General features: G+C 40.6%; 1 protein-coding gene across 1 annotated transcript in view; it reads right to left on the bottom strand.

The window, feature by feature from the left end:
- Positions 1–283: 283 nt before the first annotated feature.
- LOC124233145 (F-box only protein 22-like) overlaps positions 284–26812 on the bottom strand; it is a 31177-nt gene continuing 4648 nt past the window's right edge. The window contains exons 3-7 of the mRNA XM_046650287.1: positions 26410–26497; positions 25482–25577; positions 14618–14782; positions 3828–3993; positions 284–732 (exon numbers count right to left, since the gene is read on the bottom strand). Of these exons, the coding sequence (XP_046506243.1) occupies positions 315–732; positions 3828–3993; positions 14618–14782; positions 25482–25577; positions 26410–26497 (933 nt within the window). The 3' untranslated portion in view covers positions 284–314. The remainder of the gene's footprint in view (positions 733–3827; positions 3994–14617; positions 14783–25481; positions 25578–26409; positions 26498–26812) is intronic.

Below are 26812 nucleotides of genomic sequence, written 5' to 3'. Positions count from 1 at the left end.
ATGCAGGAGACTATTTAAAGTCACATTACACAGCAGCTACTGTGCAATAATAATCTGATGCAATATAGCCATGATCAGTTTGCTTGTACCTGATGCAAAAGCTCTCAACTCTAGGCCTGCATTATGATATGTAAAAAGTTGTCCTCCATCTAATATCTTAAAAACTACCCCCAGTGTAATCATTAGAGCATCAAAGCTACAAAACAGATCCATATAAAGTTATTTTTGTTTAAAATACACATATCCCAAGTTTCCATTTTCTGGAAAAGGCAGAGCCCAAAAGTTACACTGCAAAAGCCACTTTGCAGGTGGCTTTATTTAGTTGACCCAAGATGAATCAGTGCCATTATTGTTGTATAGCTATGAAACAGATCATCATCCTTTACTTCATTACATTTCTTCAATATAAAGTTCCCAGTGACTATGCGATCACAGCCAATTTCTCCATTTCCAAAGAAGCCAAATAAAGGAACACTAGGAAAAAACTTTCTAAATGCATCAGCCTCAACATTCCCCTTGGCTCTGTAATACTGAAAGCCCCTGCCAACGCATGCAAACATGAAGCCAATGGTGTTCTGTTCTGGAATATTGGCTGCTTTGAGGCGCTGCATCGCAGCCTCAGCAGTCTTCTCATCATTGACATCCTCGTTGAGAAGCACTGTGGCGCTCTGAATTCGGTGTCCGCTAAATGACAGTCCAACCACACCTGTGGCATCAATATCCAGAGGGTTCCTAGAAAATTACATGAGAAACGTGGTGATGTATCATGAAACAAAATTTAAATTTTAAAGTGTAAAAGAAAAACACCGTCCTGATTCACTGGTTGGGAGCTGCTGCCTTTAACAGCTTACAGTTAGTCCAAGGCTTACTCTGCCAGATAACAGGAGCATTAATAAGGTTAAAAATTAAACTATTGAAATTAATACATTAAAAGAATACAGAAGGCAGATCTATAGAGAAGTAAGCAACTATTTTTTCAGTCACAAATAGAAAAGGGCAAATGTAGCTCCGCAAAGATTTCTGAAACCTATCCTGGGTTTTTAGATGGTTGTATAGAGTATCCTTACCTTTCTCACTTCTTCAAAAGAAACCTTACACTTTTATTCATATACACATGATATCTACTAGATGAAGCTTTTTGGCATTATTGACATCTTTGGTATCTTTTTTTACACTACCTGAGTTGTCAAATTCTAACAGAGGTGTATTAAATATTCAATCACGGAGGGTAATTTTATTAAGAACCTATAACTCCAGAAGTTTTAGCTTTATGTTGTTTGGTCCATAAAGAAATACGTTACATTGCTGTGTCTTCTTTATTGTTTGAGTCTAGAATTGAGCTTAACCTAAAGAAACACGTGTTTTCTTTTTGTATGTATTTGACTGGTATTTTTTAATGAAATATTCTATCCTTACTAAAGAATATACAAATAAAGTGTCAATAAAGTTATAAAGCACAATATAGTGAATACCCACTGGGGAAAAACAAGTTAAGTACCTTACACTTCTATCATGTTTACCAACATCTATGAAATGGGCAAGATTAACGAGAAACCAAGAGTCAAAAAGCTTAAGTGAGGGGCTGGCCCAGTGGCACAGTGGTTAGGTTCACACACTCCACTTCAGCAGCCCAGAGTTGGCGGGTTTGGATCCTGGGTGTGAACCTACACACACACTGCTCATCAAACCATGCTCTGGCAGAGTCCCACATACAAAATAGAGAGATTTGCAACAGACATCAGCTCAGGGCCAATCTTCCTCAAACAAAAAAAAAGCTTAAGTGACCAAGATAATAAGGCTAGCTAGTGGCAAAACCAGTTTCTAGAGGGCAGAATCCATCTTCTCCAGTCCTCTGCTGCTCCTTTAACTTATTACATTTCCTCTTTGGTATACAGTTGCAATATGTGTTGTCAATCTCTTGCCTCAAGGAATTATTTACCTGTCTTTCTGGGGGGTGGGGGGAACACAGTGGCTAGTATCTGGACACCATTAAATGGAGCACTGATTTACTCAATGGCTTATCTTACCAATGAACAGTATGAAGACCACATTAACATTCATGTGTCATATAAGGGGCAATAATTTTTGAGAGTATATTTCCCATATTAGGTATAAAAAGTAGATGATATATAGACAGCCATGCTAACAGGCTAGCACCTCGGATGTTATGTCTGAGTGAGAGATTGACATTTCAAAGGTAAACTGTATGTTAAATCACCACTGCCCTATCTGTATACAATTTAAAGGTTAAAGCAAGGACACGGAAAATTTTGCAAGAAGGGAAATAACCCACAGATCACTACCAAGAATTAGGTGTATTTATGCATGAAATCCAATGTTTGATATCCTGCTGCTTGGAATTTAATGCACTTGGCTTTCCTCCCTTCTTCCTTGCTGGCAGTCCAGGGACCTTGACTGAGCTATTTGCTTTCCCTGATCCATCGGTCGAGACTACCAGGAGGGAGATTATAACTCGGATGATTTACACTGCTCTTAAAGATACTGATTTCTAACAGTCTGTCTCCACATCACCACTCCAGGATCCCAATACTAAACATAAATATAGTGAGAAACAAATACTAGTGTTGGCAGGAAGCATTTGGGAGAGAGGGGAGCCTCATTTTCCTGCTTTTGAAAACAGTTTATGTCCACTTAATTAGCTCAAACTCAAAATACTATATACTTTCATTAAAAATGGAAAGGGAGTGGGGCTGGCCCCATGGCCGAGTGGTTAGGTTCATGCACTCCGCTGTGGCGGCCCAGGGCTTCACCGGTTCGAATCCTGGACGTGGACATGGCACTGCTCATCAGGCCATGCTGAGGCAGCATCCCACATGCCACAACTAGGAGGACCCACAACCAAGAATACACAACTATGTACCGGGGGGCTTTGGGGAGAAAAAGAAAAAATAAAATCTTTAAAAAAAAAAAAGGAAAGGGGGCTGGCCCCGTGGCCAAGTGGTTAAGTTAGCACGCTCCGCTGCAGGCGGCCCAGTGTTTCGTTAGTTCGAATCCTGGGCGTGGACATGGCACTGCTCATCAGACCACGCTGAGGCAGCGTCCCACATGCCACAACTAGAAGAACCCACACCGAAGAATACACAACTATGTACCGGGGGGCTTTGGGGAGAAAAAAAAAAAAAAAAAAAATCTTTAAAAAAAAAAAAAAAAAAAAGGAAAGGGAGTAATGGCCCCCAAGACACAGAAGATATTTTTTATCTTTGAAAGCAAAAGCCTTAGTAACAAAATCAAAGATGCTCAATTTTTGAGCTTGAAAAAGCCTTTCAATAGATCTAGTACAGAATTTCAAAAAAGTGTTACAAGTAATACTAGTACACCGGCAAGATGCTCCACAGAAAAAAAGGTTTTGTGACCAAACAGATTTGAGGACTGCCACAGATGGTAATATTATCTCCCTTCTAGAAGACTTCCAAAGCACTAAGCATATCAGAGAAGCTCTGAGAAGTTTTACCATAAAGATTTGCTGTTTAACCATGCATTTTCTTTAGAGGAGGAAACAGAACTAGAGAAGAAGTACCGCACTGCAGTGACAAAGCACAGAGCTGTCAAGGGAGACAGCAGTAGATATCGCTGAAAATCAATTTTGAGGACAGTATGAGTCCACCTAGGAATAAATTCTTAAGAGACAACATATATAAATTTCATCAACTATAAGCAGAATTATGTTGAGTAAGCCCTCAACCTATGTCTGTTGCAAAATGGAATGAACTGTTACCTTGGCAATTCTTTAAACATGTTTTTAAGAAACCCAAGGTAACAAAAACCTGAGAACATTTCCCACCATGAACAGAGGAAATCAGACATACTTTTCAGAGGTCAGCGATGCCAGGTTGTCCACCTGGCCTCCAGCCAAGATGACATTCATATCACTGAAAGTGCTTACGACTCTCTGCAGATAATTACTGGCTCCCGCCTTACAGCAATTATAGCCAAATACAAGGACCACACGAAGCTCAGGGTTATCTAAAAGACCTGCAGAGAAATGAAGAGCAACAATTAAAGACAGCCTTAAAACAGAAATCTTTAATTTACTTTTATTATCTACATTTTACAAATGAAACGTTACTGCTAATGACTTGCACTCCTAGCTAAGTGCAATTTAGTACTTAAGCTGTCAAGTTTTCCATTTTTTACAAATTTTAACACTACTCAAAATCTTTGCTACAATTTTTCCCCATAAAAAAACTAAAGGCTATTTGAAAATAACACAATCAATGTTCAACACAAATAAGGAAGCAGCTATGTAACTGAGCAGCCCCTTGGTGGACCTTGGTGCAAGCCGTCTCCACGCAGCCCACCAACTGGAATGAAAAGGAACACTGGTTCACACAGAATAGAGTAAACAGCAGTGGGAATTTAAAGATCCAGAGAAAATGGAGAGAAAAGGCACTAACCACCTGTACTGACCTGTAGTGAGCTGAATGGTGGGCCCCTCCAACCCCAAATATATCCACGTGAAATCCCTGGAACTGATGAATGTAACCTAATTTGGAAAAAGGGTCTTCATGGATGTAATTAAGGATCTTGAGATAAGATCATCTAGATTATCCAGGTAGCCTCTAAATACGACGACAAGTGTCTTTACAAGAGATATACAGACACACACAGACGGAAGAGGAGGCAGTGTGACCACAGAAGCAGAAACTCAACAGCCACCAGAAGGTGGCAGAGACAGAGCAGAGATTCACCCCTAGATCCTCCAAAGGGAGTGCAGCCCTATCGACACCTTGATTTCAGACTTCTGGCCTCCTGAACTGTGACAGAATAAATGTCTGTTGTTTTAAGATCCCAAGCTCGTGGTAATGGATTAACCATTGGAAACTCATTCCAAAGCAGGAAAATGTTCAATTCTGCAGCATACAGACGAAAAGCAGCTACCATCAGGGGGCAGACTAGCCTAACAGGAGATGGGCTGTACTCACGCACTCCTCCACAGCTCCAGGGTTTGCACGTGTGCCTCCGGCACCTTGTTTACAGACTATCAATTTGAAATTTGCTAGTATTACCAACTGGGTGGCTTCGGGACAAGAAAAAAATACCAACACCTGACCCACGCTCACATTTCCACTGACTCAGCCACATGACTTCCATCTTGACAGACCTAAGGTGAAGGTTAGAAATAAGGCTCACTTAAGGAAACTGGAGTGGGGGTGAAGGACCAATTATTAATACCAAATAATGACATCCAGGGAAACTGCCTCTGGTCCATTTCTAATTCCCTACACAGTAAATCACTGATTTGGAGAGTGAAAAGGATGTTAATATACAAATCCAGTACTTTCATGACACCATATACCCTAAACCATTACTAGAGGGTCTTTTTTTCCCCCACACAGACCTGCCTAGCAAATTTTGAGAGAACGTTTTTTCTTTTTTTTTGAAGAAGAAGATTAGCCCTGAGCTAACTGCTGCCAATCCTCCTCTTTTTGCTGAGGAAGACTGGCCCTGAGCTAACATCCGTGCCCATCTTCCTCTACTCTATATGTGAGACGCCTACCACAGCACAGCTTGCCAAGCAGTGCCATGTTTGCACCCGGGATCCGAACTGGTGAACCCCGGGGCCGCGGAAGTGGAATGTGTGAACTTAACTGCTGCACCACCGGGCCGGCCCCTGTTTTCTCTTTTTTAGAATGACTTTTCAGAGTTGCAAGAGGCCTGTGGGATCAACAGTCTAGTCTTATTTTACAAATAAGCGCTGCTAATCCTGGAAAAGTGACTAGCCCAGGACAGTATCATAGCAGACTCTAGATTAAAATCCACATCTCCTGAAGAGTTTTCAGTTTTAGAAACCTAAAAACTTCTAAATCTCTACCTTTCCTATAGTTTTCTAAGCTCTAGACCTTCTTACAATTGTCTACTAAATATTTTCGTTGGAATATCTAAAGGTACCACCCTCACTGATTTAACAAACACATACCCAGTGCTTTCAACATCTTCCCCCAATGGTACTGTTCTACAGTGGAACCACACACACTAAAATCCATAGAGAACAAATCCACCTTAGCCCAGGCTGGTTGCCTGACAGAGCAGATGGATCTGTATTTAACCAACAGACACCTGGAGCTTCAGGTGTGTTAAAAGAAGGTGCAACTCAAACTCCTTGCCAAAACTGAGAGGCCTAAGACACACACCTACGACAACGAGCACCCAGTTCCTTCTCAGATAAATTCTGATACTACCTTCAGTCTTGCCTCAGTTCACCTCAGTGGGGACACAGGACAGATAATAGGACAAGTATCTTAGGTCTTTCAACTTCAAGAAAGCACACGGGCCATATCCCCAGCTCAGCTGCTGCTTGGGCAGATGACTACTCAACCAGCACACCTAAGAAAAGGTGCAATCTCCAGTTCATTACTACTTGAAATCCAGCTGTGAGAGCTAATCAGTCAGACTGAGTGCCTAAACAACATGTGGGCCATCCATTCCTTTGGCGGTTCTAAATATTCTTCGATTAAGCAAAGCGCTCAGTAACCAGACCTCATTGGTTTGGACCCTACAACTGCTTTTACTGAGTCATATTTGGGCGATGCCACTGGTGTTCAGAGTGACATAATCAGAAACAGCTTAAAAAATTCAGTCTATTCACTATAAGGGCACTGCGGATCCACTAGAAGAACTGATCTCAGTTCTCAGAAAACAGGGAAGAGTTGTGCTTCTCATGCCCTGGCATAGCCAAACCCGTGGACCACCTCTGGCAAATGTTGACGGTATGCATTTCATGTGCTACCCTCAGCCTGGGCTTTACTATATTCCTCCTACACGTCCCTCAATTCGGAATTCCTCCACTGATACTGTATGTATCTTTGTAAGCTGCCTTAAATTCATTTTCAAGTAAGGCAGAATGTGAATTCATTACAGCTAGGATCAAGCTGGAAGGTTAAAAGGAAAAAAGAAAAAAAATAAAATCTAGACTCCAAGACTAATGTCAGATTCAGGAAAGCCAACTATGAAGAACTATTCCAAAGACAGGCTCAGACTGCTTTAGGTATGCATGCTCAGATTTCTGTTCTTTTTAGAGAAGCCACTCTGAAGACAACTGTTGTGACCTATCTGAAAGTGATGTAATCTAAATGAATGTAGAAAACCTACTTCAAAGAAAATGTCTACGTAAGAGACTAACACCATGAACAATTCATGGACAAAAGCTGGGTTCTCCTTTCCCCACCACCCCTTAGGTTTGAGCACCTCTTCCTTCCCCGTATTTTCACACCTATCTTTTTTACACGAGGGGAGGTAGGTAAGTATGAAGTCAGCACAGTAAGGACGTGCCCTGCGGAGTTAGACCTGGGTCGGAACTCAGGCTCAACCACTCGCAGCTGTGTGACCTTGAGCACGTCAACTTGACTAAAAGTGGGACAGGAGCAAGTTTCAAGGGTGGTTGTGATGATTAAAGAAGATAATGTCATAAAGAAGCATCTAACCCCGGTGCTTGGCACCCAGCAAGGCTCAACAGAGGAGAGAAAACAAAGCACATTCTGGCTAAACTGAGGGCCCTGACCACAATTTAGATTTGTTTAACCAAATAACGGAATGATGAAGCTTAAGGCAACATTTCCCCTTGAATCAAATGAATCCAAAGTAAACATCAAATTTAGAGGGGCAAAAAGAAAGCTTCCATCCCACCCACAAAACTGGCTGGGGGTCACCTGCGTTGCTCTGACTTTCATGTAGCTGTCATGCTTTTTGAGATGCACCTCATCCAAAAATAGCTCTGATGTTGTACAATGAGAAGCTGTGTCACTGTGTATGTGGTAGGGGATTAAAAAAAAGAGAAGATCCACACATCATTCAGCTCCATGAACATGGAGCCTGTGGCACGAGGGCTGAGGGTGAGGGCATGTTGGCCCGGGGCTATATTCCACCACTACTGTGACCTGGGAGCAAGCCCCCACAAGACCTCTCGAAGTTTGACTTTTCTAGGACTCTGCTCTTGTAGCTGAGTGAAGTCCACCAAAAAGGGCAGGAAAGTGTGATAGAACGTCAGCACCACATTCTTGTCACTTAAGAGTTTTTCAAGAGCTGGGCAGCTTCTAAAGCAGAGCGAGTTCCATCACTTAGGTTTTAGCACCATTTTTCCCTGCCTTGTACCTGATCACTGCCTGTGGCCCCCTCAAGATTCTCTATGAAGTCTCCAGATAATTTAAGAACTTAGTCCTTCAATTTTTTTTTGGAATCTGACTTAACAAATAATTAAAATTCAGTTTTCACCCCTCCCAGTTGGTGGCAGAGTTCCAGAGGAGTCGTTGAAGGACCAAAAAGCAGCAAGCAGAAGGGACCTAACAACGCACAGACTAGATCACAAGATCACCAACATAACAAGAAACATGGCACTTGGGCAGGCACTGTTCTAAGCACTTTACAGAAACTAACTTATTTAATGCCCACAACAGTCACCCATTATGCTGTTCAGCTCCTAGAAAGTCCAGGAGGATTCAATGTCTTCAAAATCCACATTACAACACACAAATTGTAACCCCTGTTACAGGACCCAACTCAGACCAGACTAAGTAATAAGCACACCCTCCAGAAGGGGCCGCCCCAAAGGAAACTGGTGCCTACGGGGCTGTGCAAAAACACAGGCACTTCCACTCCTCTCCTTCCAAGAGCCAATGCATGAGCATTCTTCAGGACTTCCTCTCATGACTCTCAAATGTAAAAGTCAGTGGAAGATCTTTTCTAATGTCAATCTCTACAAATAAAACTGAAACCTAGAAAATCGTGCCCCAAGCGGCCCTGTCATAGGTTTGAGCTTTACCTAGAAGAGTGTCAAAAGGATGTATTTGTATAAGAGGAAGAAAGAATCATAGGTGTGAAGCAAGTGTCTCAAAGGGGAACAAAGCACTGGCTCTGAAGCTCCAGCTCGTCTTCTAAGCAACTGGCAGTCCTGAGGCTGCCTTCTCCAGTCTGTAGCAGGGGAGGGGTCACAGGCCGCCAGACACTGCTTTGATGCTAGAGCCACTTTCCTGGATAATTCAAAGCCTTAAAGAAAGATGTGCAGACCATCCTCAGGGCGGGAGGCTCCTCCCCTCCATTACAGACTGTGCTCTGCTGGGCATGGGGTTCCAAACGTGCCCAGAGGGAGGCAGGGGAGAAATGATGCGCCTCAGTCCTAGATTTTCCATGCTCCCTTCAGCCTAAGCATCTCTGCTCTATCTGCTTTATTTTTACGTTGGCACCCCATGTAAGATTATATTTACAAATGAACTGTTTAAGAGTCAGAAAATTGCTGAAGAATCTCCTTAATTGAGGAGTCTCAATGGAGTCTTCAACATAAGCACAAGGGAGAGATGTTATGGTATTATAGCAGAATCGACCCTGGACAAGCAACAGAAACTGCTGGGCCACCCCCTACCCTCCCTCCAATTACTGAACTAGTTCCTATTTGCTTCAATTACCATTAATACCTGATGATTCCCAAATGTCTATCTTTGGTCCAGACCATTCTCCTGAGCTCCAGACTCACATATCCAACTATCTAATCAATGTCCCCAACTCAAATGTCCAACTCAGAACTGATAATCCGACTCTTCCAAGCTGCACCCGCAGTCTATTCCTGACTTCAAGAGATGGTACTGCACAGGTGCACTGGCCAGAAACCTGGATGACATCACTACCACCTCCCTTATTCTCAACACCCAACATTTTAATCAGTCACCACATCCTGTTGATTCCACCTCAAAATCTGTGATTCTACTTGTCACCTCTTCTTGCCTTAACCTCTACAATAGCCTCCTGTTTTTCCTGCATCCACTCTTGTATTCCTCCAAACCCATCAACATACCGCAGCCAGAGGGATATTTTCAGAAGACCTACCTGATTATGCCACTTTTTTGTTTAGAATTCTGGCTTCCTGCTGCCCTTAAATATGTAGATTCCTTAGTATGTCCTACGAGGCATGATCTGGCCCCAACCTGCCTCTCCAGCTTCATGGGACATCACACTCCCCGCTCCTCGACACAGTGGAATTCTCTAGGCTTCACAAATGAGCATGCGAATCCACAACACTCAAATCTTGAAGGTGAGTAATCAGGCCCTTTTTTCTTCCTGTCCTTCAATCTCTTGGCCACCTCACTCTTATTTTTGTCAGTAACTTGGAGAGACGGTAAAGACCTCCTATAATACTCCTCCCTTCTCCACATCCGAGGGACCTTGCCCCGTGGTTATGTTTTCTAGCATCTCTGTGCTTCTCCTGGTAACTCTTATCACATCTGCGGGACTTAGTTCAAAGTCAGCCCATCCTGCTGGATGGGGAGCTCCAGGAGGCAGGAACAGAGGCCTCTCCAACAACACGTCTCTAGAGCCCCATCCAGGGACCGGCCTATGGCATGTACGCAGTTTCTGAACGAACCAACACTGGCTTTTTAAGAAACTTTGCTGAGGTATTTTTGCCTTTACTCCTTAGAAATTAAGTGCTGGCCTATCCATTTTTGTTTTTCATTCCAGAGACTATTTTTAACACAGGATACCAAAAAGACCTTAGAACAACATATGCCTCATTTAAAAAATGCACCATTTTGGTAAGTTCTTCAAAAAGAATATAACAAAGTGTGTGTATGTGTATAAAATTATACGTGCTATAATGCTGGGTCAGATGATGACACTTCCTATATACAAGGTTTAGAAAACTATAATTATCAAACGCAAGGTCCCTATCTTCAGAGGTACTGCCAGTTTCACAGGAGAACTAAGCTGCTGTGTTTGCTTACTGTGGGCTTTCACATACGATCTTCCAGTCACTGTGACTTAGCACTCTAAGACGGAGGGAAGACAAACCACAGTCCACGGGCCAGATCCAGCCCCCTACTTTTGTAAATAAAGTTTTATCGGAACACAGCTGAGGGTTTATGTATTGTCTACAGCTGCTTTGCACTCCAATGGCAGGGCTGAACAGACGCAACTGAGACTGTATGGCTGGCAAAATTTAAAATATTTACTATCTGGCCCCAGAAAAAGTTTGCTGACCATTGAGGGATATTACCACAAATAGGGTGATTTCCAATGTTACAGAACATAGAGAAAAGTTGCTCCGGATATTTGTTTGGGGAATACAGGCTGGGATTCTTGTGTAGAAGGCACGTTCCAGACCATAGCCTCCAACCACTCACTCCTTGCCTGCCTAAAATTCCTCCATCTTCTTGAGCACATAAAAGACAATGGTCCAAATTTAGAAATACAGAAAATCAGGACACAAAATAGCATGTGAAAGAATAGAGATTATCATCTCAATCTAGGCGAAGCTTCAACGTCCAGAAGGCCACGAACAGGATGGAAATGGAATAAGCCAAAACTGTGGACAGCAAACAGCTCAGGAAAGGACACCAATAAGAACACTTCACAGAGCAGAATAAACATGGGGCTGTTTTTCCTTTTAGTTTTCTAATTCCTATACTTAGCTCTGTAATGCAAACAAGGTCTAACAAATCTAATAAATATTTTATCACAGAATGGATGGTTTATTCTGCTCAACATTTTGTTTTTCTTCTTGTAAACTGACAAAACTAGGCATCTACCTTCAGTCAGGACCTCAGTCACTGATTCCCAAGGAGCTATAGGACAGAGGAGAGAGGATGCCCAAGAGGCACCACACTCACTTCCAGATAAGAAAGACAGCACAGAGGTCTGGCCATATGACCTTCAGCAAAAGTACTGAATCAAAGGCCAAACAAGCTTCTCGAATGGAGTTTGATTTTTCCCAATCCTGTTCCTCCTGTCTCAGCATTCCAACTATTTCTGTCCTCAGCTCAAAACTCAGAGTTATCACTGAGTCCCCAGCCTCCCTTCTCTTTCATGTCTAGTCATTTGCTAATTTTCTCCAATCAGTTCCCCACTCTTCATGCCCTGGTATTATTTCTTGCCTAGACTCTTACAGGGAGCTCCTAACTGGTCTCGCTGCTTCCAGTATCTCCCCACTATGGAGGGTCACATTCGCTACTACCCAAATGACATCTCTGAAGAACCTGTCATTTACTGACTACACTCTAGCCTGGCCCCACTGCAGCCACCCTTTGTTCCCATGATCCCCTTCACACACCCTTTGCTTGCAAAACTTAACTCTTTACTATTTCCCCTACTGATCACCTGGCCCTGCGCCTGTTTTTCTGCTAATCCTTCAGCCCATCCTGTTACTCATCCTTATCTCGCATATACTTCTCATCCTTCAAAGCCACAAATGCAACTTGCTCCATGAAGGTGCCTTGCTCCTCCTCGTTCTCCCTGTGGCCAGAAGAACCCCTACAGCAATTTACCCATACCTCTCTTACGGCACATCTCACTTTCTCACTTGGGTTATAATTACATATGTATCTGTCACACCCTTCCTGGAATGTCACTGAGACAAAATCTGCATGCAATTAATTTTTCTTACCCTATGGGACCTTTTAATAAGATGAATGAAATTAATGTATAATTTCTGTATCATGAACCCAATGAACATAGCCATCCTCTTGTCAGCATCAATTCACATCTCCTCTTCTTCCTTCTTTGCTGCTGGAATCGTTTCCAGAATCTTTTCCAGAATCTTTAGTTAGCTGCCCTGGACTGGCTTTCTACAAAGCCTTCAGTGGCAGTTGACACTTTTACAGACAGACTGCAAGGCAATGTGCAAATGGCTCTCAAACTAACATCTCTGGCCTCAACTCCTCCTTGAGTTTCAGATCTGCTATTTTCTAACCAATTGACCAATTCTAAAAGAGATCTATCCAGTTTGCTGAACTTTCTTTTAGCTCCAGCTAGCCTTCCACCATCACATCTCATTATGATATGACAAAGTCACTCTGGCTTGGCTACACAGCCACATTTTCTCCTAAAATTTTTTTTGCCTTTACACTTAACACTGGGTCAGTTTAAAAGGCATCATCTGAAGTTTTCCTTAGAGGAAGTGTAGCATCCTTGATTTGGGGCAGCTTTAACAAGACAGCTAACTCTGGTTTTCTGTTTGTGTACTCTGAACTCAGAGCCTTAGCTCTCTACTTCCATCAGAGTTTAGCTTCCTCATCAACAATATACCTTGGTAAGTTCTCCCTGGCATAGCTATGGTGAAGATTAGAAATAGCACACAGCACTGTACCCAGCTTAGAAGGTCTCAGCAAATGTTAGCCATCATTAACTGTCACCATCAGCAAAGGCATGTGCATGTTCCTCTGGTGTGCTACTGCTGAGTGGGATAAGAACACCCAAGACCTTCACTGCCTTTCCACTGAATGTCCTTCCTGAGCTACATATCAACCCTCCCTCAGTCTATTCCTCCACAGACCACAAGGCCACGCTGCAGAGAGATCAGCCCTGTGAGCCACTGTGAAGCCTGCCTAAGGTACAGAGGCCAGCATTAGCCATCTGCCTACCATCTACTGAGGAAGGTACTTTGCTAAGTGCTTTACATAAGCCATTTCATTTAATGCTCACAACTCTGTAAGTTAGTTATTTCCACTTTATAGATGAGGAAACATGCTCAGAAAAGGAACTTGTCCTAAACTACAAAGTTAGAAAGCAGCAGAACTAGGGCAGCTACAAGCCTGCATTCGTAATAGCCACACTTCCTGCCTCGCACGACAGACTGACTATGAAACCTGCCATGCTCTACCTGTACCTGCCCACGTTCTTCCACATCATCAAGAGGCCTGCTGCTCGTGGCTGCCAGTTTTTGCCACCAATGCCTACTCCAGCTCTGTGCTTTCCCTCCCATCTCACTCTTTTATTGCATTGTAAGGAACAGATGTATAAGCCCGTTTCAACCTGTATACTCCTTTTTTTCCCTCTAATCAGTAAACCAATCACAAATTTTCCCTTTTCTGCTATAGCATTTTTTATTCCCGATGAGTTCAGTTTATTGCTACAGGTTGGCTGATCTATGCAAAGACAAGAAGTCACCACTGAATATTTTTTACGCCAACAGTGACTTTTTTCATGAGTTAACCGCAATTAGCTCAATTGCAGATGTAGATAAAGATAGACTGCTGTGAATAACTAGTTTGTTGCTTACTGTATTAAATTAAGCTTTCTTATCAGAGCTTAGAAACTAAGCCAACCTCTCATGACCTGTCTACTCTAGCCAAGCTGCTTCTTTCTGGCATGTCCTAGTAAACCTTTAATAGACTTTTAATATACTCTGCTTTAATTTATACCATTCCTAAAACTTATCACCAAGTTCACTATACTCATTCCCATCTTTCAAATTAGTCAACATATAACTAACCTGTATCTTCTAAAATTTTTTTTATAATAAATGCTTATCGCTGATGTAAAAAGGAAATAAAAGCTTTAAAAAACTTTTCACCTTCAAAAAACAAAAATAGGGAAAAACGATAAGAAAACATTCGAAGAAGTGATTCAAAATTAAGAATTAAACACAAATGACTTTATTATCAACAGAATAGTCAAGGAAAAATATTCTTCTCTGGTTCTCTCAAGCTTTGATGTAAGTAAAATAATTTATAAAGTAAATCAATTCTACCAAAAATGTACCACACTAGCTTCTGTTAATCACTAGTTTGAATTCATCCACATCTCCAGTAACATGTGTACTTAATTCAGACTCTCAAAGGAACAAACAAAATCAATCAACAAGATGGGCAATTAATGGTAAATAACAGTAACTTACCTACTTCAGTGAGTTGATGTCTTTCTAATGTTAAATTCTTTGGATCCTTAATAAAATGAAAAGGTTGTATTTTTACTCCTTCAATTTGAGGGAATAACAGAGCAAAACCGGATTCTCCAATTTCAATTTCCTGAGGTCGATTGCTGCATGATCCCATTGGAGTCACTAGAAAAACAGTTTAACAGTTTCATAAACAGATTCGATAAAAACTGAAGTTTCATTTGGTAACACTGTACATTAGACAGTACCACCTAGATAACTACAGTTTGGGTTACTAAGATAATCAACAAGCTAATAGACCATTATCTGAGTGAAAGTTTTTCAGCTTTGAAATTTCTATGAGTATAGTATCATGATGTCTGACATTTACTTTCAAATGGTTCAGAAAGAAACATTTTTATAAACAAAGACAGAAAAGGCAAATGTTGCATAATTTTTTAAACTGGTGAATCTAGATGAAGGATGTAAGAGGGTTGACTGTACTATTCTATTATTCTTTTAACTATTCTATAAGTTTGAAGATCTTCTAAATAAAAAGTTGGGGGGGTAATGATGTCAGCATCATGGCAGAGTGAACTGCTCCCACAGCCTCTCCCCACTAAGATACAATCAAAAGGACATTCATTAGCCAACATAGAACACCCACAAAACATAACAGGATGTCTAAGAGATCCAGGCAGCCATAAGTCTGAAGGTGGGGGTGCTGGATCCCCAGGAAGCAGTGGAAGTAAGTAAGCGGATCTCCTCCCCATCCCTAGCAGGAGCGATCTGCAGTGCAGGACCTCACACAGCTGCCGGTGCACAACCCTGGGAGGAGACGGGGTAGCAAGCAGACCTCCACATGAACGCTTTCAAAGTGTTCTCGGAGTTGCATCCCAGCCCAAGGGAATGCTCCATGCCAAGGTGACTAGGTCACCACGTGTGTGCTCCTACCAAGCCCAGCAGCCCAGGTGGGCCACCAGTGAGTGCAGAGCATGTGTGAACATGTGAAAAAAAGCACTGGTCTCCTCCCCCTCCACCTAGCGCATCAGCTCAGCCAGTCGTTTGGGGCAGCAGACCTGCACCAGAGCGTCTGCAGCAGCTGTGTGTGGGACCCACCAAGCAGTAGTAGCCAGCAAACACAGACGAGCCCTACCAGCACAGCTTCAAGTGGACACGGTAGTTTCAGAAAACACAGCTCCTGCCCGCCCTCCCCCACCCCCGCAAAGTGGTGGCAGGCAGAATCTACAACCAGACACTACCACTATGCACCAGCAAAAGTCCACTCCATCAGACCCCATGAAGAAATACATCAAAACTCCAGATCATAAGGAAAATGACAGAAACCAATCCTGATGACACAGAAATTTACAATCTAAATGAGAGAGAATTCGAAATAGTTACCATAAAGAAACTCAACAAGCTACAAGAAAACTCAGAAAAACAGTTCAATGAACTCAGGAATAAAATTATTGAGCACAAGGAGTTCTTCACAAAAGAGAACGAAACTCTAAAAACAACAAACAGAAATGCTGGAGATGAAGAACACGATGAGTAAGATAAAAAGCAATCTAGGATCCTTAAAGACCAGAGTTGACATTATGGATGACAGAATTAGTAATTTAGAGGACAGAAATATAGAAATGCTTCAGGTGGAGGAGGGGAGAGAACCTAAGACGAAAAAAAAAAATGAAGAAATTCTCAGAAAAGTATCCAACTCAATTAAGAAATGCAACGTAAAGATTATAGGTATTCCACAGAGAGAAGAGTGGGAGAAAGGAACAGAGAACTTGTTCAAAAAAATAATAGCTGAGAATGTCTGAGGAAGGAACTGGAATTATAAGTAAATGAAGCTAACAGAACTCCCACTTACATCAACGCAAAAACACCTTCTCCAAGGCATATAGTAGTAAAACCGGCAAAAGTCAATGACAGAAAAAATACTAAGGGTAGCAAGGCAGAAGAAAATAACATACAAAGAAACCCCTATCAGGCTTTCAGTGGATTTATCAGCAGAAAACTTACAGGCTAGGAGAGACTGGAATGATATATTAAAAATACTGAAGAACAAAAACTTTCAGCCAAGAATACTCTATCCAGTGAAAATATCCTTCAGATACGATGGAGAAATAAAAAACTTTCCCCGATAAACAAAAGCTGAGGGAGTTCATCACCACAAGACTACTCCCCACCTCCAAGAGATGATCAAGAAGGCCCTCATACTTGAAACTAAAAGGAAAGGGTTTACAAAGCTTTGAGCAAGGAGATAAATAGACAGACAAAACCGGAAAGCTGCAGCTCTCTATCAGAAGACTTAGTTATAACATTAAAGATAAAGGGAAGGGGGCCAGCCACAAGGCCGAGTGATTAAGTAAGTTCATATGCTCCACTTTGGCGGCTCAGGGTTTCGCTGGTTTGGATCCTGGATGCGGACATAGCACCGCTCATCAGGCTGTGTTGAGGCGGTGTCCCACATAGCACAACCAGAGGCACTCACAACTAGAATACACAACTATGTACTGGGGGCTTTGGGGAGAAGAAGAAGGAAAAAAGAAAACAAGACTGGCAACCGTCGTTAGCTCACGTACCAATCTATGCAAAAAAAAAGATAAAAGGAAGGAAAGCATCACAAATAACTATAAAAACAGGGGTCTGGCACCTTGGCATAGTGGTTAAGTTTGGCACACTCCACTTTGGCAGCCCACACCGTCAGGGAAACCCACATATAAAAAGTGGAGGAAGACTGGCACAGATGTTAGCTCAGGGCTAATCTACCTCAGCAAAAAAAACCAAAACAAAACTATAAACACTTCATTTTAATCACAAACTCACAACACAAAACTGAATAATTTGTGACAACAATAATTTAGACAGGGAGGAGGAAAGAGATGGAACCTGATTAGGCTAATGGTAATAAGAGACTATCAGAAAACAGAGTATCTCATCTACAAGATCTTTTATACAAACCTCACAGTAACCACTAAACAAAAAATCAGAAGAGAGACACAAATGATAAAGAGAAAACTGACCAAACCATCACAGAAAATCACCAAACTGAAATGGCAGTCAGAGATACACAGGAGGGGCTGGCCCGGTGGCATAGTGGTTAAGTGTGCACACTCCACTTCTGCGGCCTGCGGTTCGCAGGTTCAGATCCTGGGTGTAGACCTACCACTGCACATCAGGCTATGCTGTGGCAGCATCACACATAAAATAGAGGAAGACTGGCACAGATGTTAGCTCAGTGACAATCTTCCTCAAGCAAAAAAGAGGAAGATTGGCAACAGATGTTAGCTCAGGACCAATCTTCCTCAAAAAAAAAAACCCCAAAAAACAAAAAACCAGGGCCAGCCCGCTGGCCAAGTAGTTAAGTTTGCACACTCCGCTTCACCAGCCAAGGGTTCCACTGGTTCAGATCCCGGGCGTGGACATGGCACCACTCATCAGGCCATGCTCAGGGAACATCACACACAGCACAGCCAGAGGAACTCAACAAGAATATACAACTACGTACTGGGGGGTTTTGGGGAGAAGAAGAAGGAAAAAAAGAAAAAGAAATACAGAGGAAGAGAAACAAGGGAAATAGAGAACAACCAGAAAACAAGAGATAAAATGGCAGCCCTCATATATCAATAATGCCTCTAAATTTAAGTGGAATTCTCCAATCAAAAGACAGAGTGACTGAATGGATTAAAAAACAAGACCCAACAATATGCTGCCTCCAGGAAACACATCTCAGCTCTAAAGACAAACACAGGCTCAGAGCAAAGGGATGGAAGATGATACTCCAAGCTAATGGCAAACAAAAGAAAGGTGTTGCCATACTTAGACAAAGCAGACTTCAAGATAAAAAAGGCACTGAGAGACAAAGAGGGACAGTATAAAATGATAAAAGGGACACTCCACCAACAGGACATGACACTTATGAATATATATGCACCAACACAGGAGCACCAAAGTACATAAACTATTAACAGACCTAAAGGAAGAAATTAACAGCAACACAATAATAGTAGGAGACCTAAACATCCCACTTACATCAATGGATAGATCATTCAGACAGAAAGTCAGCACGGAAATAACGGAATCAGATGAAAAACTAGACCAGATGGATTTAACAGAGATATATAGAACACTCCATCCAAAAACAACGGAACACGTTCTTCTCAAATGCACACGGAGCATTCTCAAAGACAGACCATATGTTAGGAAACAAGGCAAGCCTCAATAAATTTAAGAAGACTGAAATCATATCAAGCATCTTTTCTGACCATAATGCTATGAAACTAGAAATCAACTACACGAAAAGAGCTGGGAAGGTCACAAATATGTAAAGACTAAACAACATGCTAATGAACAACTACTGGATCAGTGAAGAAATCAAACGAGAAATCAAAGATATCTAGACAAATGAAAATGAAAATACATCATACCAACTTTTATGGGATGCAGCAAAAGCATTTCTAAGAGGGCAATTCATAGCAATACAGGCCCACCTTAACAAACAAGAAAAATCTCAAATAAATAATCTTAAACTACACCTAAGAGAACTAGAAAAAAGAAGAACAAATGAAGCCCAAAGTGAGCAGAAGGAGGGAAATACCAAAAATTAGAGCAGAAATAAATGAAATCAAAACCAAAAAAACAGTAGAAAGGATCAATGAAACTAAGACCTGGTTCTTTGAGAGGGTAAACAAAATTGACAAACCCTTAGCCAGACTCACTAAGAAAAAAAGAGAGAAGGCTCAAACAAATAAAATTAGAAATAAAAGAGGAGAAATTACACTGGATACCACAGAAATACACAGGATTATAAGAGAATACTATGAAAAACTATATACCAACAGATTGGAGAACCTGAAGAATTGGATAAATTCTTAGACTCATACAACCTTCCAAAACTGAATCAAGAAGCAGCAGAGAATCTGAATAGACCAATCACAAGTAAAGAGACTGAAACAGTATTAAAAACCTCCAAAAAAATAAAAATCCAGGACCAGATGGTTTCTCTGGAGAATTCTACCAAACATGCAACAAAGATTTAATACTTATCTTTCTCAAACTATTCCATAAAATTGAAAAAGACAGAATGCTTCCTAACTCATTCTATGAGGCCAACATCATCCTGATACCACATCCAGACGAGGACGACACAAAGAAGGAAAATTATAGGCCAATACTGCTGATGAATATAGATGCAAAAATCCTCAACAAAGTATCGGCGACCTGAACACAGCAATACATTGAAAGGACCATACACCATGATCAAGTGGCATTTATACCAGGGACCCAGGGATGGTTCAACATCTGCAAATCAATCAGTGTGATACACCACATTAACAAAATGAGGAATAAAAATCACACGCGATCATCTCAATAGATGCAGGGAAAACATCTGACAAGATCCAACATCCATTTATGATGAAAATCTCTCAATAAAATGGGTATAAAAGGAAAGTACCTCAACATAATAAAGGACATATATGACAAACCTACAGTCAACATCATACTCAATGAGGAAAAATTGAAAGCCATCCCTCTGAGAATAGGAACAAGACAAGGGTGTCCACTCTCACCACTCTTATTCAACACAGTACTGGAGGCTTTGGCCAGAGAAATTAGGCAAGAAAAAGAAATAAAAGGGTATCCAAATTGAAAAGGAAGAAGTGCAACTCTTGCTGTTTGCAGACGACATGATTCTATACATAGAGAACCCTAAAGAATCCATTAGAAAACTACTAGAAATAATCAACAACTACAGCACAGTGGCAGGGTACAAAATCAACTTAGAAAAATCATTTGCACTTCTATACTCTAACAACAAACTAGAAGAAAGAGAAGTCAAGAATACAATCTCATTTACAATTGCAACAAAAAGAATAAAGTATCTAGGAATAAATTTAACCAAGGACATGAAACTTACACACTGAAAACTATAAGACATTATTGAAAGAAATCTATGACAACATAAAGAAATGGAAAGATATTTCATGCACATGGATTGGAAGAATAAACATAGTTAAAATGTCCATACTACCCAAAGCAATCTACAGATTCAATGCAATCCCAATCAGAATGCCAGTGACATTCTTTACAGAAATAGAACAAAGAATCCTAAAATTCACATGGGGCAACAAAAGACCCCGAATTGCTAAAACAATCCTGAGAAACAAGAACGAAGCTGGTGCATCACAATCCCTGACTTCAAAACATACTACAAAGCTACAGTAATCAAAACAGCATGGCACTGGTACAAAAACAGGTGCACAGATCAATGGAACAGAATTGAAAGCCCAGAAAGAAAACCACCCATCTACAGACAGCTAATCTTCGACAAAGGAGCTGAGGGCATACAATGGAGAAAAGAAAGTCTCTTCAACAAATAGTGCTGGGAAAACTGGACAGCCCACATGTCAAAGAATGAAAATTGACCATTCTTTTTTCACCACTCCCAAAAATAAACTCAAGGTGGATCAAAGACCTAAAGCTAAGACCCTTAGACCATAAGGTTTCTAGAAGAAAATATAGGCAGTACACTCTTTGACATCAGTATTAAAGGGATCTTTTCAGACACCATGTCTTCTCAGACAAGGGAAACAATAGAAAGAATAAACAAATGGGACTTCATCATTAAAGAGCTTCTTCAAGGTAAGGGAAAACAGGATTGAAACAAAAAAAACCCACTAATTGAGAAAAAACATTTGCAAGTCATATTCTGACAAAGGGTTAATCTCCGTAATGTATAAAGAACTCACACAGCTCAACAACAAAAAATCAAACAACCCAATCAAAAAATGGGCAGGAGACATGAACAGACATTTCTCCAAAGAAGATATATGGACGGCCAATAGGCACATGAAAAGATGTTCAGCATCACTGATCATCAGGGAAATGTAAATCAAAACTACACTATCACCGAACACCTGTTAGAATGGCAAAAATAACCAAAACAAAAAGTAACAAGTGTTGGAGAGGTTGTGGAGAAAAAGGAACCCTCATGTACTGCTGGTGGGAATGAAAACTGGTACAGCCACTATGGAAAACAGTATGGAGATTCCTCAAAAAATTAAAAACAGAAATACCATATGACACAGCCATCCCGCTACTGGGTATCTATCCAAAGGACTTGAAATCAGCAATTCCAAAAGTCCCATGGACCCCTATGTTCATTGTAGCATTATTACAACAGCCAAGACATGGAAGCAACCTAAGTGCCCATCAACTGATGATTGGATAAAGAAGATATGGTATATACATACAATGGAATACTACTCAGCCATAGAAAAGGATAAAATCATCCCATTCACAACAACATGGATGGACCTTGAGGGTATTATGTTAAGTGAAATAAGCCAGATAGAGAAAGACAATCTCTGTATGACTCCACGCATATGTGGAAGTTAAACATGTAGACAAAGAGAACAGATTAGTGGTTACCAGGGGAAAGGGGGTTGGGGAGTGGGCATAAAGGGTGAAGTGGTGCACCTACAACACAACTGACAATAATGTACACCTGAAATTTTACAAGGTTGTAAACTATCATAATTTCAATAAAAATTTTAAAAAAATATTTATCCTAAAAATATTTGGCAATTATATAAAGTACACACACACACACGTATGTGTATTCATATATATCCATGTATACTGCTATATATTGAAAGTCTGGAAGGTCATGCATCATAACATTAATAGGGTGGTGTACTCTATAGTGCTTAAAGGTGCTTAATTGTTTTCTTTTTTGCTTACCTGCATCTTATAATTTTTCTTTTTTTTTTTAACATAAATGACTACTACTAGAGTAAAGAAGAAATAAACTCTTTAAAAAACAATGTTAAGCCTTTTAGAAACCAAAGCTAGGGCAAAATGAAAAACTAATACTCAAAGAGAAAATTTCAGAATCAAATCAAACCCCAGACAACATATTCAAATTAAAAACAGGAAAATAAAATTTCAGAGTTTATTATAAGGCCCCATTCTCCCACAAAAAACATCAAAACATAAAAGCAATTTTTAGAATTTCCATAGCAGGCTTTAAGACAACCTGAATAAATCCTAACAGGCTTTTTATAGAAACTGACAGGCTGATTCTAAAATATATGTAGCAATGCAAAGGACCTAGATAGCCAAAGCAATTTTAAAAAAAAGAACACCAAGATCTACGGTTGTCAGTTTTTAAAAGACGTAGAGTAAAATGGCATTGGCTTAAGGACAAACAAATCAATCAATGGAACAGAGTTAAATACAGAAACACATCCAGCAACATAATTATTTTTGACAAAGATGCTGAGACAATTTAGTGAGGAAAGAAAAGTCTTCAATAAATGGTAATGAATAACTGGATAAACGTGTGAAAAAAATTTAACCTTGGACCCCTCCCTATCTTACATCATACACAAAAATTACTTCAAGTTAGGTCAGAGAACTAAATCTAACAGCTAAAACTATACAGTTTATAGAAGAAGACATAGGAGAATCTCTTTGTGACCATGGGGTAGGCAAAGATTTCTGGAGAGGACACAAAAAACATTAACCATAAAAGAAAATAAACTGGATGTCACCAAAATAAAAGTCTACTGCTCATCAAAAGACACTGTTAAGAAAATGGAAAGAGAGCAACAGGGTGAGAGAAAATATTTACAACACCTATACCTGATAAAGGTCTTGTCTAAGAATATATCAACTACAGTTGCAACTCAGTAACAAAAGGAAAACAATCAAGAAAAAAATCAGTAAAAGACTTGGATACTTCACAAAAGCAGATACACAAACAGCCAATAAACAGATGAAAAGGTGCTCCACATATTTAGTTACTAGAGTAATTCAAATTAAAACCACCCTAAGAAGCCTCTTCACACCCACTGGAATGGCTAAAATCAAAGACTCATTTGAAGACACTAGGTTTTGGTGAGAATATAGAGCAATGAGCAGCCAGAACGCTTATTCCTTGCTGGTGAGGATAAAATGGAATAACTTTGGAAAACCGTTTGGCAGTTTCTTATAAAGTTAAATACACACCAACCTTAAGACTCAGTAATCCCACTTCTTGGTAACTTCCCAAGAATGGACCTATGTCTACAAAAAGAATTATACAAAACTGTTCATAACAGCTTCATTCATAATAGCCAGGAACCAGAAACCATGCAAATCTCCATCAAAAAAAGAATGGAAACACAAATCACAGTCTACTTATATCACAGAATACTACTCGAGAAGTTCTTTTTAAAAAATGAATTACTGATACACATAAGTGAATCTCAAAAACATTATGTTGTTAAAAATATTTATATTGAGGGGTCGGCCCTGTGGCATTAGTGGTTAAGTTTGTGCACTCTGCTTTGGCCACCTGGGGTTGGTGGGTTTGGATCCCAAGCATGGACCTACACACTGCTCATCAAGCCATGCTGTGGCAGTGTCCCACATACAAAATAGAGGAGGACTGGCACAGATGTTAGATCAGTGACAATGTTCCTCAAGCAAAAAGAGGAAGACTGGCAACAGATGTTAGCTCAAGACCAATCTTCCTCACCAAAAAAATATACATATATGTTTTTTTATGTTGAGTTAAACAGTCAAGATATAAAAAAAGTATGTACCACATGATTCCACTTATATGACATTCAACAACAGGCAAAACTAATCTATGGCCAGAGAAACCAGAACTGGGGTTTCCTATGGCAGGCAGGGATTGACCAGAAGAGGGTAAAGGGAACTTTCTGGGGTGAGGGAAATATTCTATATCTTGACTGGCGTATTGGTTACTCAAGGGAATAAATCTGTCAAAATTCATTAAATTGTACACTTGAGATTGTGCACTTCACAGTAAGTACAGTTTACCTCAATTAAGAAAGAAAATGCCCTCTGTACATATGAGAATGAACAAATTTTCTCAAACTTGCAATTTTTCCAACCTAAAGAAGGAAGACAGGCTAGTAGTCAATGGCTGTTTTAGAAACAATGACTAACTGTGGCCTAAGAAAAAGGAACCTAATCAACAGTCTTGGTGGAAATTTTGTTAGGACATGCGTGGAAGTGACCCAAAGAAAGTACCTAGCTGTAGGGGAACCAGAAAAAGAGAAGGGTGAGGAGCGGGTCCAAGAAAACACCAGAGGACAAGTCCTGACTAAAGGGAGCTGGAATGGTATTTACTCCCCACATCAAGGTCAAAAGAGAACTTAGAGGAACAGAAGTGCAAAGTGAAAAGTGCTTCAGAATAAGGCAAGCACAGAAGGCAGGCTTCAGGGAGACCACCCACCCCTCCCAACGGGTCACAGAAGGCAGCAATGTCACCTAGGCCCACCCTCCTACTCCTGTTCCTAGCCCCCAGCCGTAATTTTAAAAAGGAAAAACTTGGTCGTACTTTGAGGAAGCCCCAGGGGGTGGGGTGAGGAGGCTTAAGAAAGCGATGTAAGCAACGACAGCTATGCTTCTGTAGAAGCAGTTGTGAATAACTAGTAATGGTAAAAATTATTTATCACTGCTTTAAGAAAAATCCAAAAGTTAACCCATTGTGGCTCGCAATCCCAGTCCCACCTCACCCCCACCCACCAGAAACTACCAATTGGACTGACCGAGGGAGAATGCTCCCTAATGCTTTCCAATTTGGAAAGAGGAAGAATGTGACCTTTTTCTTCTCAGGAATGGGGCCTGGAAAGATATGAACTACGTTTGTTTTATACAGACAGCCCTGAGATTTGAAATATGAACCATAATAACCTAAGGAACATTAATATAAGTCAAACATAATACCACGGTAAACATGACTCACTTTACTGTATTCTGGATGGCCAAAAATATAAATGTGCACTTAAGCTACAAATAATGCACCAATCTACAGGACCCCACATTAATGAAAGGCAGGAAATCATCAAGTATCTTCTCTTACCTACAATTCCTGGGGTCACAATCCCAAGGACTTCGCATTGTTTTGGGAATAGCTTCTCAAGGGCAAATGCTGTTTCCATGGTAGTTCTTTTCCTTGCTGTAACACAGTAGCAAAATTATTAAATATCATTCATTTAAGGTCAAATTTCATGATGTGGGGAAAAAAAGCAAATACTGAATAAAGTTTAAGTCATTTTACACCAGAACCCTTTACTAGGAATTCTAAAACCTTTGATGAAAACAAACCTTTTCCCATTTTAGGCCCCTGCTTTATATTTTAAATTCTAAATCTGACCTTCAGCATCACCAGTTTGCCTTCCTGTTTTGCTCATATACTGCTTTTGCCCCAAGGATGTTAAATCTAGCAGTAGCAGCTAAACTCTAGACTTGTTATTGTACCTTTCCGTTCCACTGATATTAAAGTGCCAGGACTTTCTGACTACACCAACAGCCACGTGGAGCAGTCAAATTAGACACGGCAAATGCAGTATCTAAGTCTAACTCAGGGCCTCAGTGTGCCCACCATGGGACACTCAGTCTGCTTCTCCTCTTAGCAAGCTAAGGAGATGACACAATAGTGACAGGTAACCTTGGCAAATGGGTCCTCACCACCCGACACAAGAAAAGCTTTGAAAAGCCAAAGATATACACTGTTTTAACAATAAAAAGAAGTGCCTGGAGGATTAAAGTATTTCAAAATTAGAAAAATACCTTTCTAAAGAATTTGTTTCGATTGTACTACAACGTTTAGAAATCAATCCTTGAAGCAAAAAGGGCTCTTCAAGGTTCAAAGATATTCATGCATTCTATAGAGAGAGGCCCAGAGCCTCAGAAAGTCAGTAACTCACAGGAGTAGGACAATATTTAACTCCAAACAGAAGGTATATAAGGAAACAAAAAAATCCAAAACCTTTTCTTTTGATATTCACCTCTCTTGTGGCCACGACACTCTTCCAGACTAATAAAAGTTTCTGAATCAGCCATGTAAAGAACTGTCCGTGGTAAGATGTGAACATTCTGCAAAGAAAAAAAACAGAAATCAGAATTGGATCACATGAATCCATGAGTGCTCTCATGGCCTTTAAAGTTTCCCCTGGTCCAAACTGCTGCTGCCCTTTAGGTCAGTGTGGGCATCTGAGTCCACCCACTTCCCATTCTTTCTGCACTCGCGCTCTTTCATTTTCAGCTCACTCATTTGTTGAGCATCTATTACTTCTTCAAGTCAAACTCATTCCAGCCTGACTCAAGAAGTTCATTTTCAAAAGAATTCAAGCTCTTAAACAAAAACATTAAGTAACAGCAAAAGATGCCACCTGCTTTATTTGAATAGGC

Source organism: Equus quagga, unplaced genomic scaffold (assembly GCF_021613505.1).
Source record: "Equus quagga isolate Etosha38 unplaced genomic scaffold, UCLA_HA_Equagga_1.0 154_RagTag, whole genome shotgun sequence".
Taxonomy (NCBI): Eukaryota; Metazoa; Chordata; class Mammalia; order Perissodactyla; family Equidae; genus Equus; species Equus quagga.
Note: the sequence above shows the minus strand (reverse complement) of the source record. Positions and strands in the feature narration are given on the sequence as shown.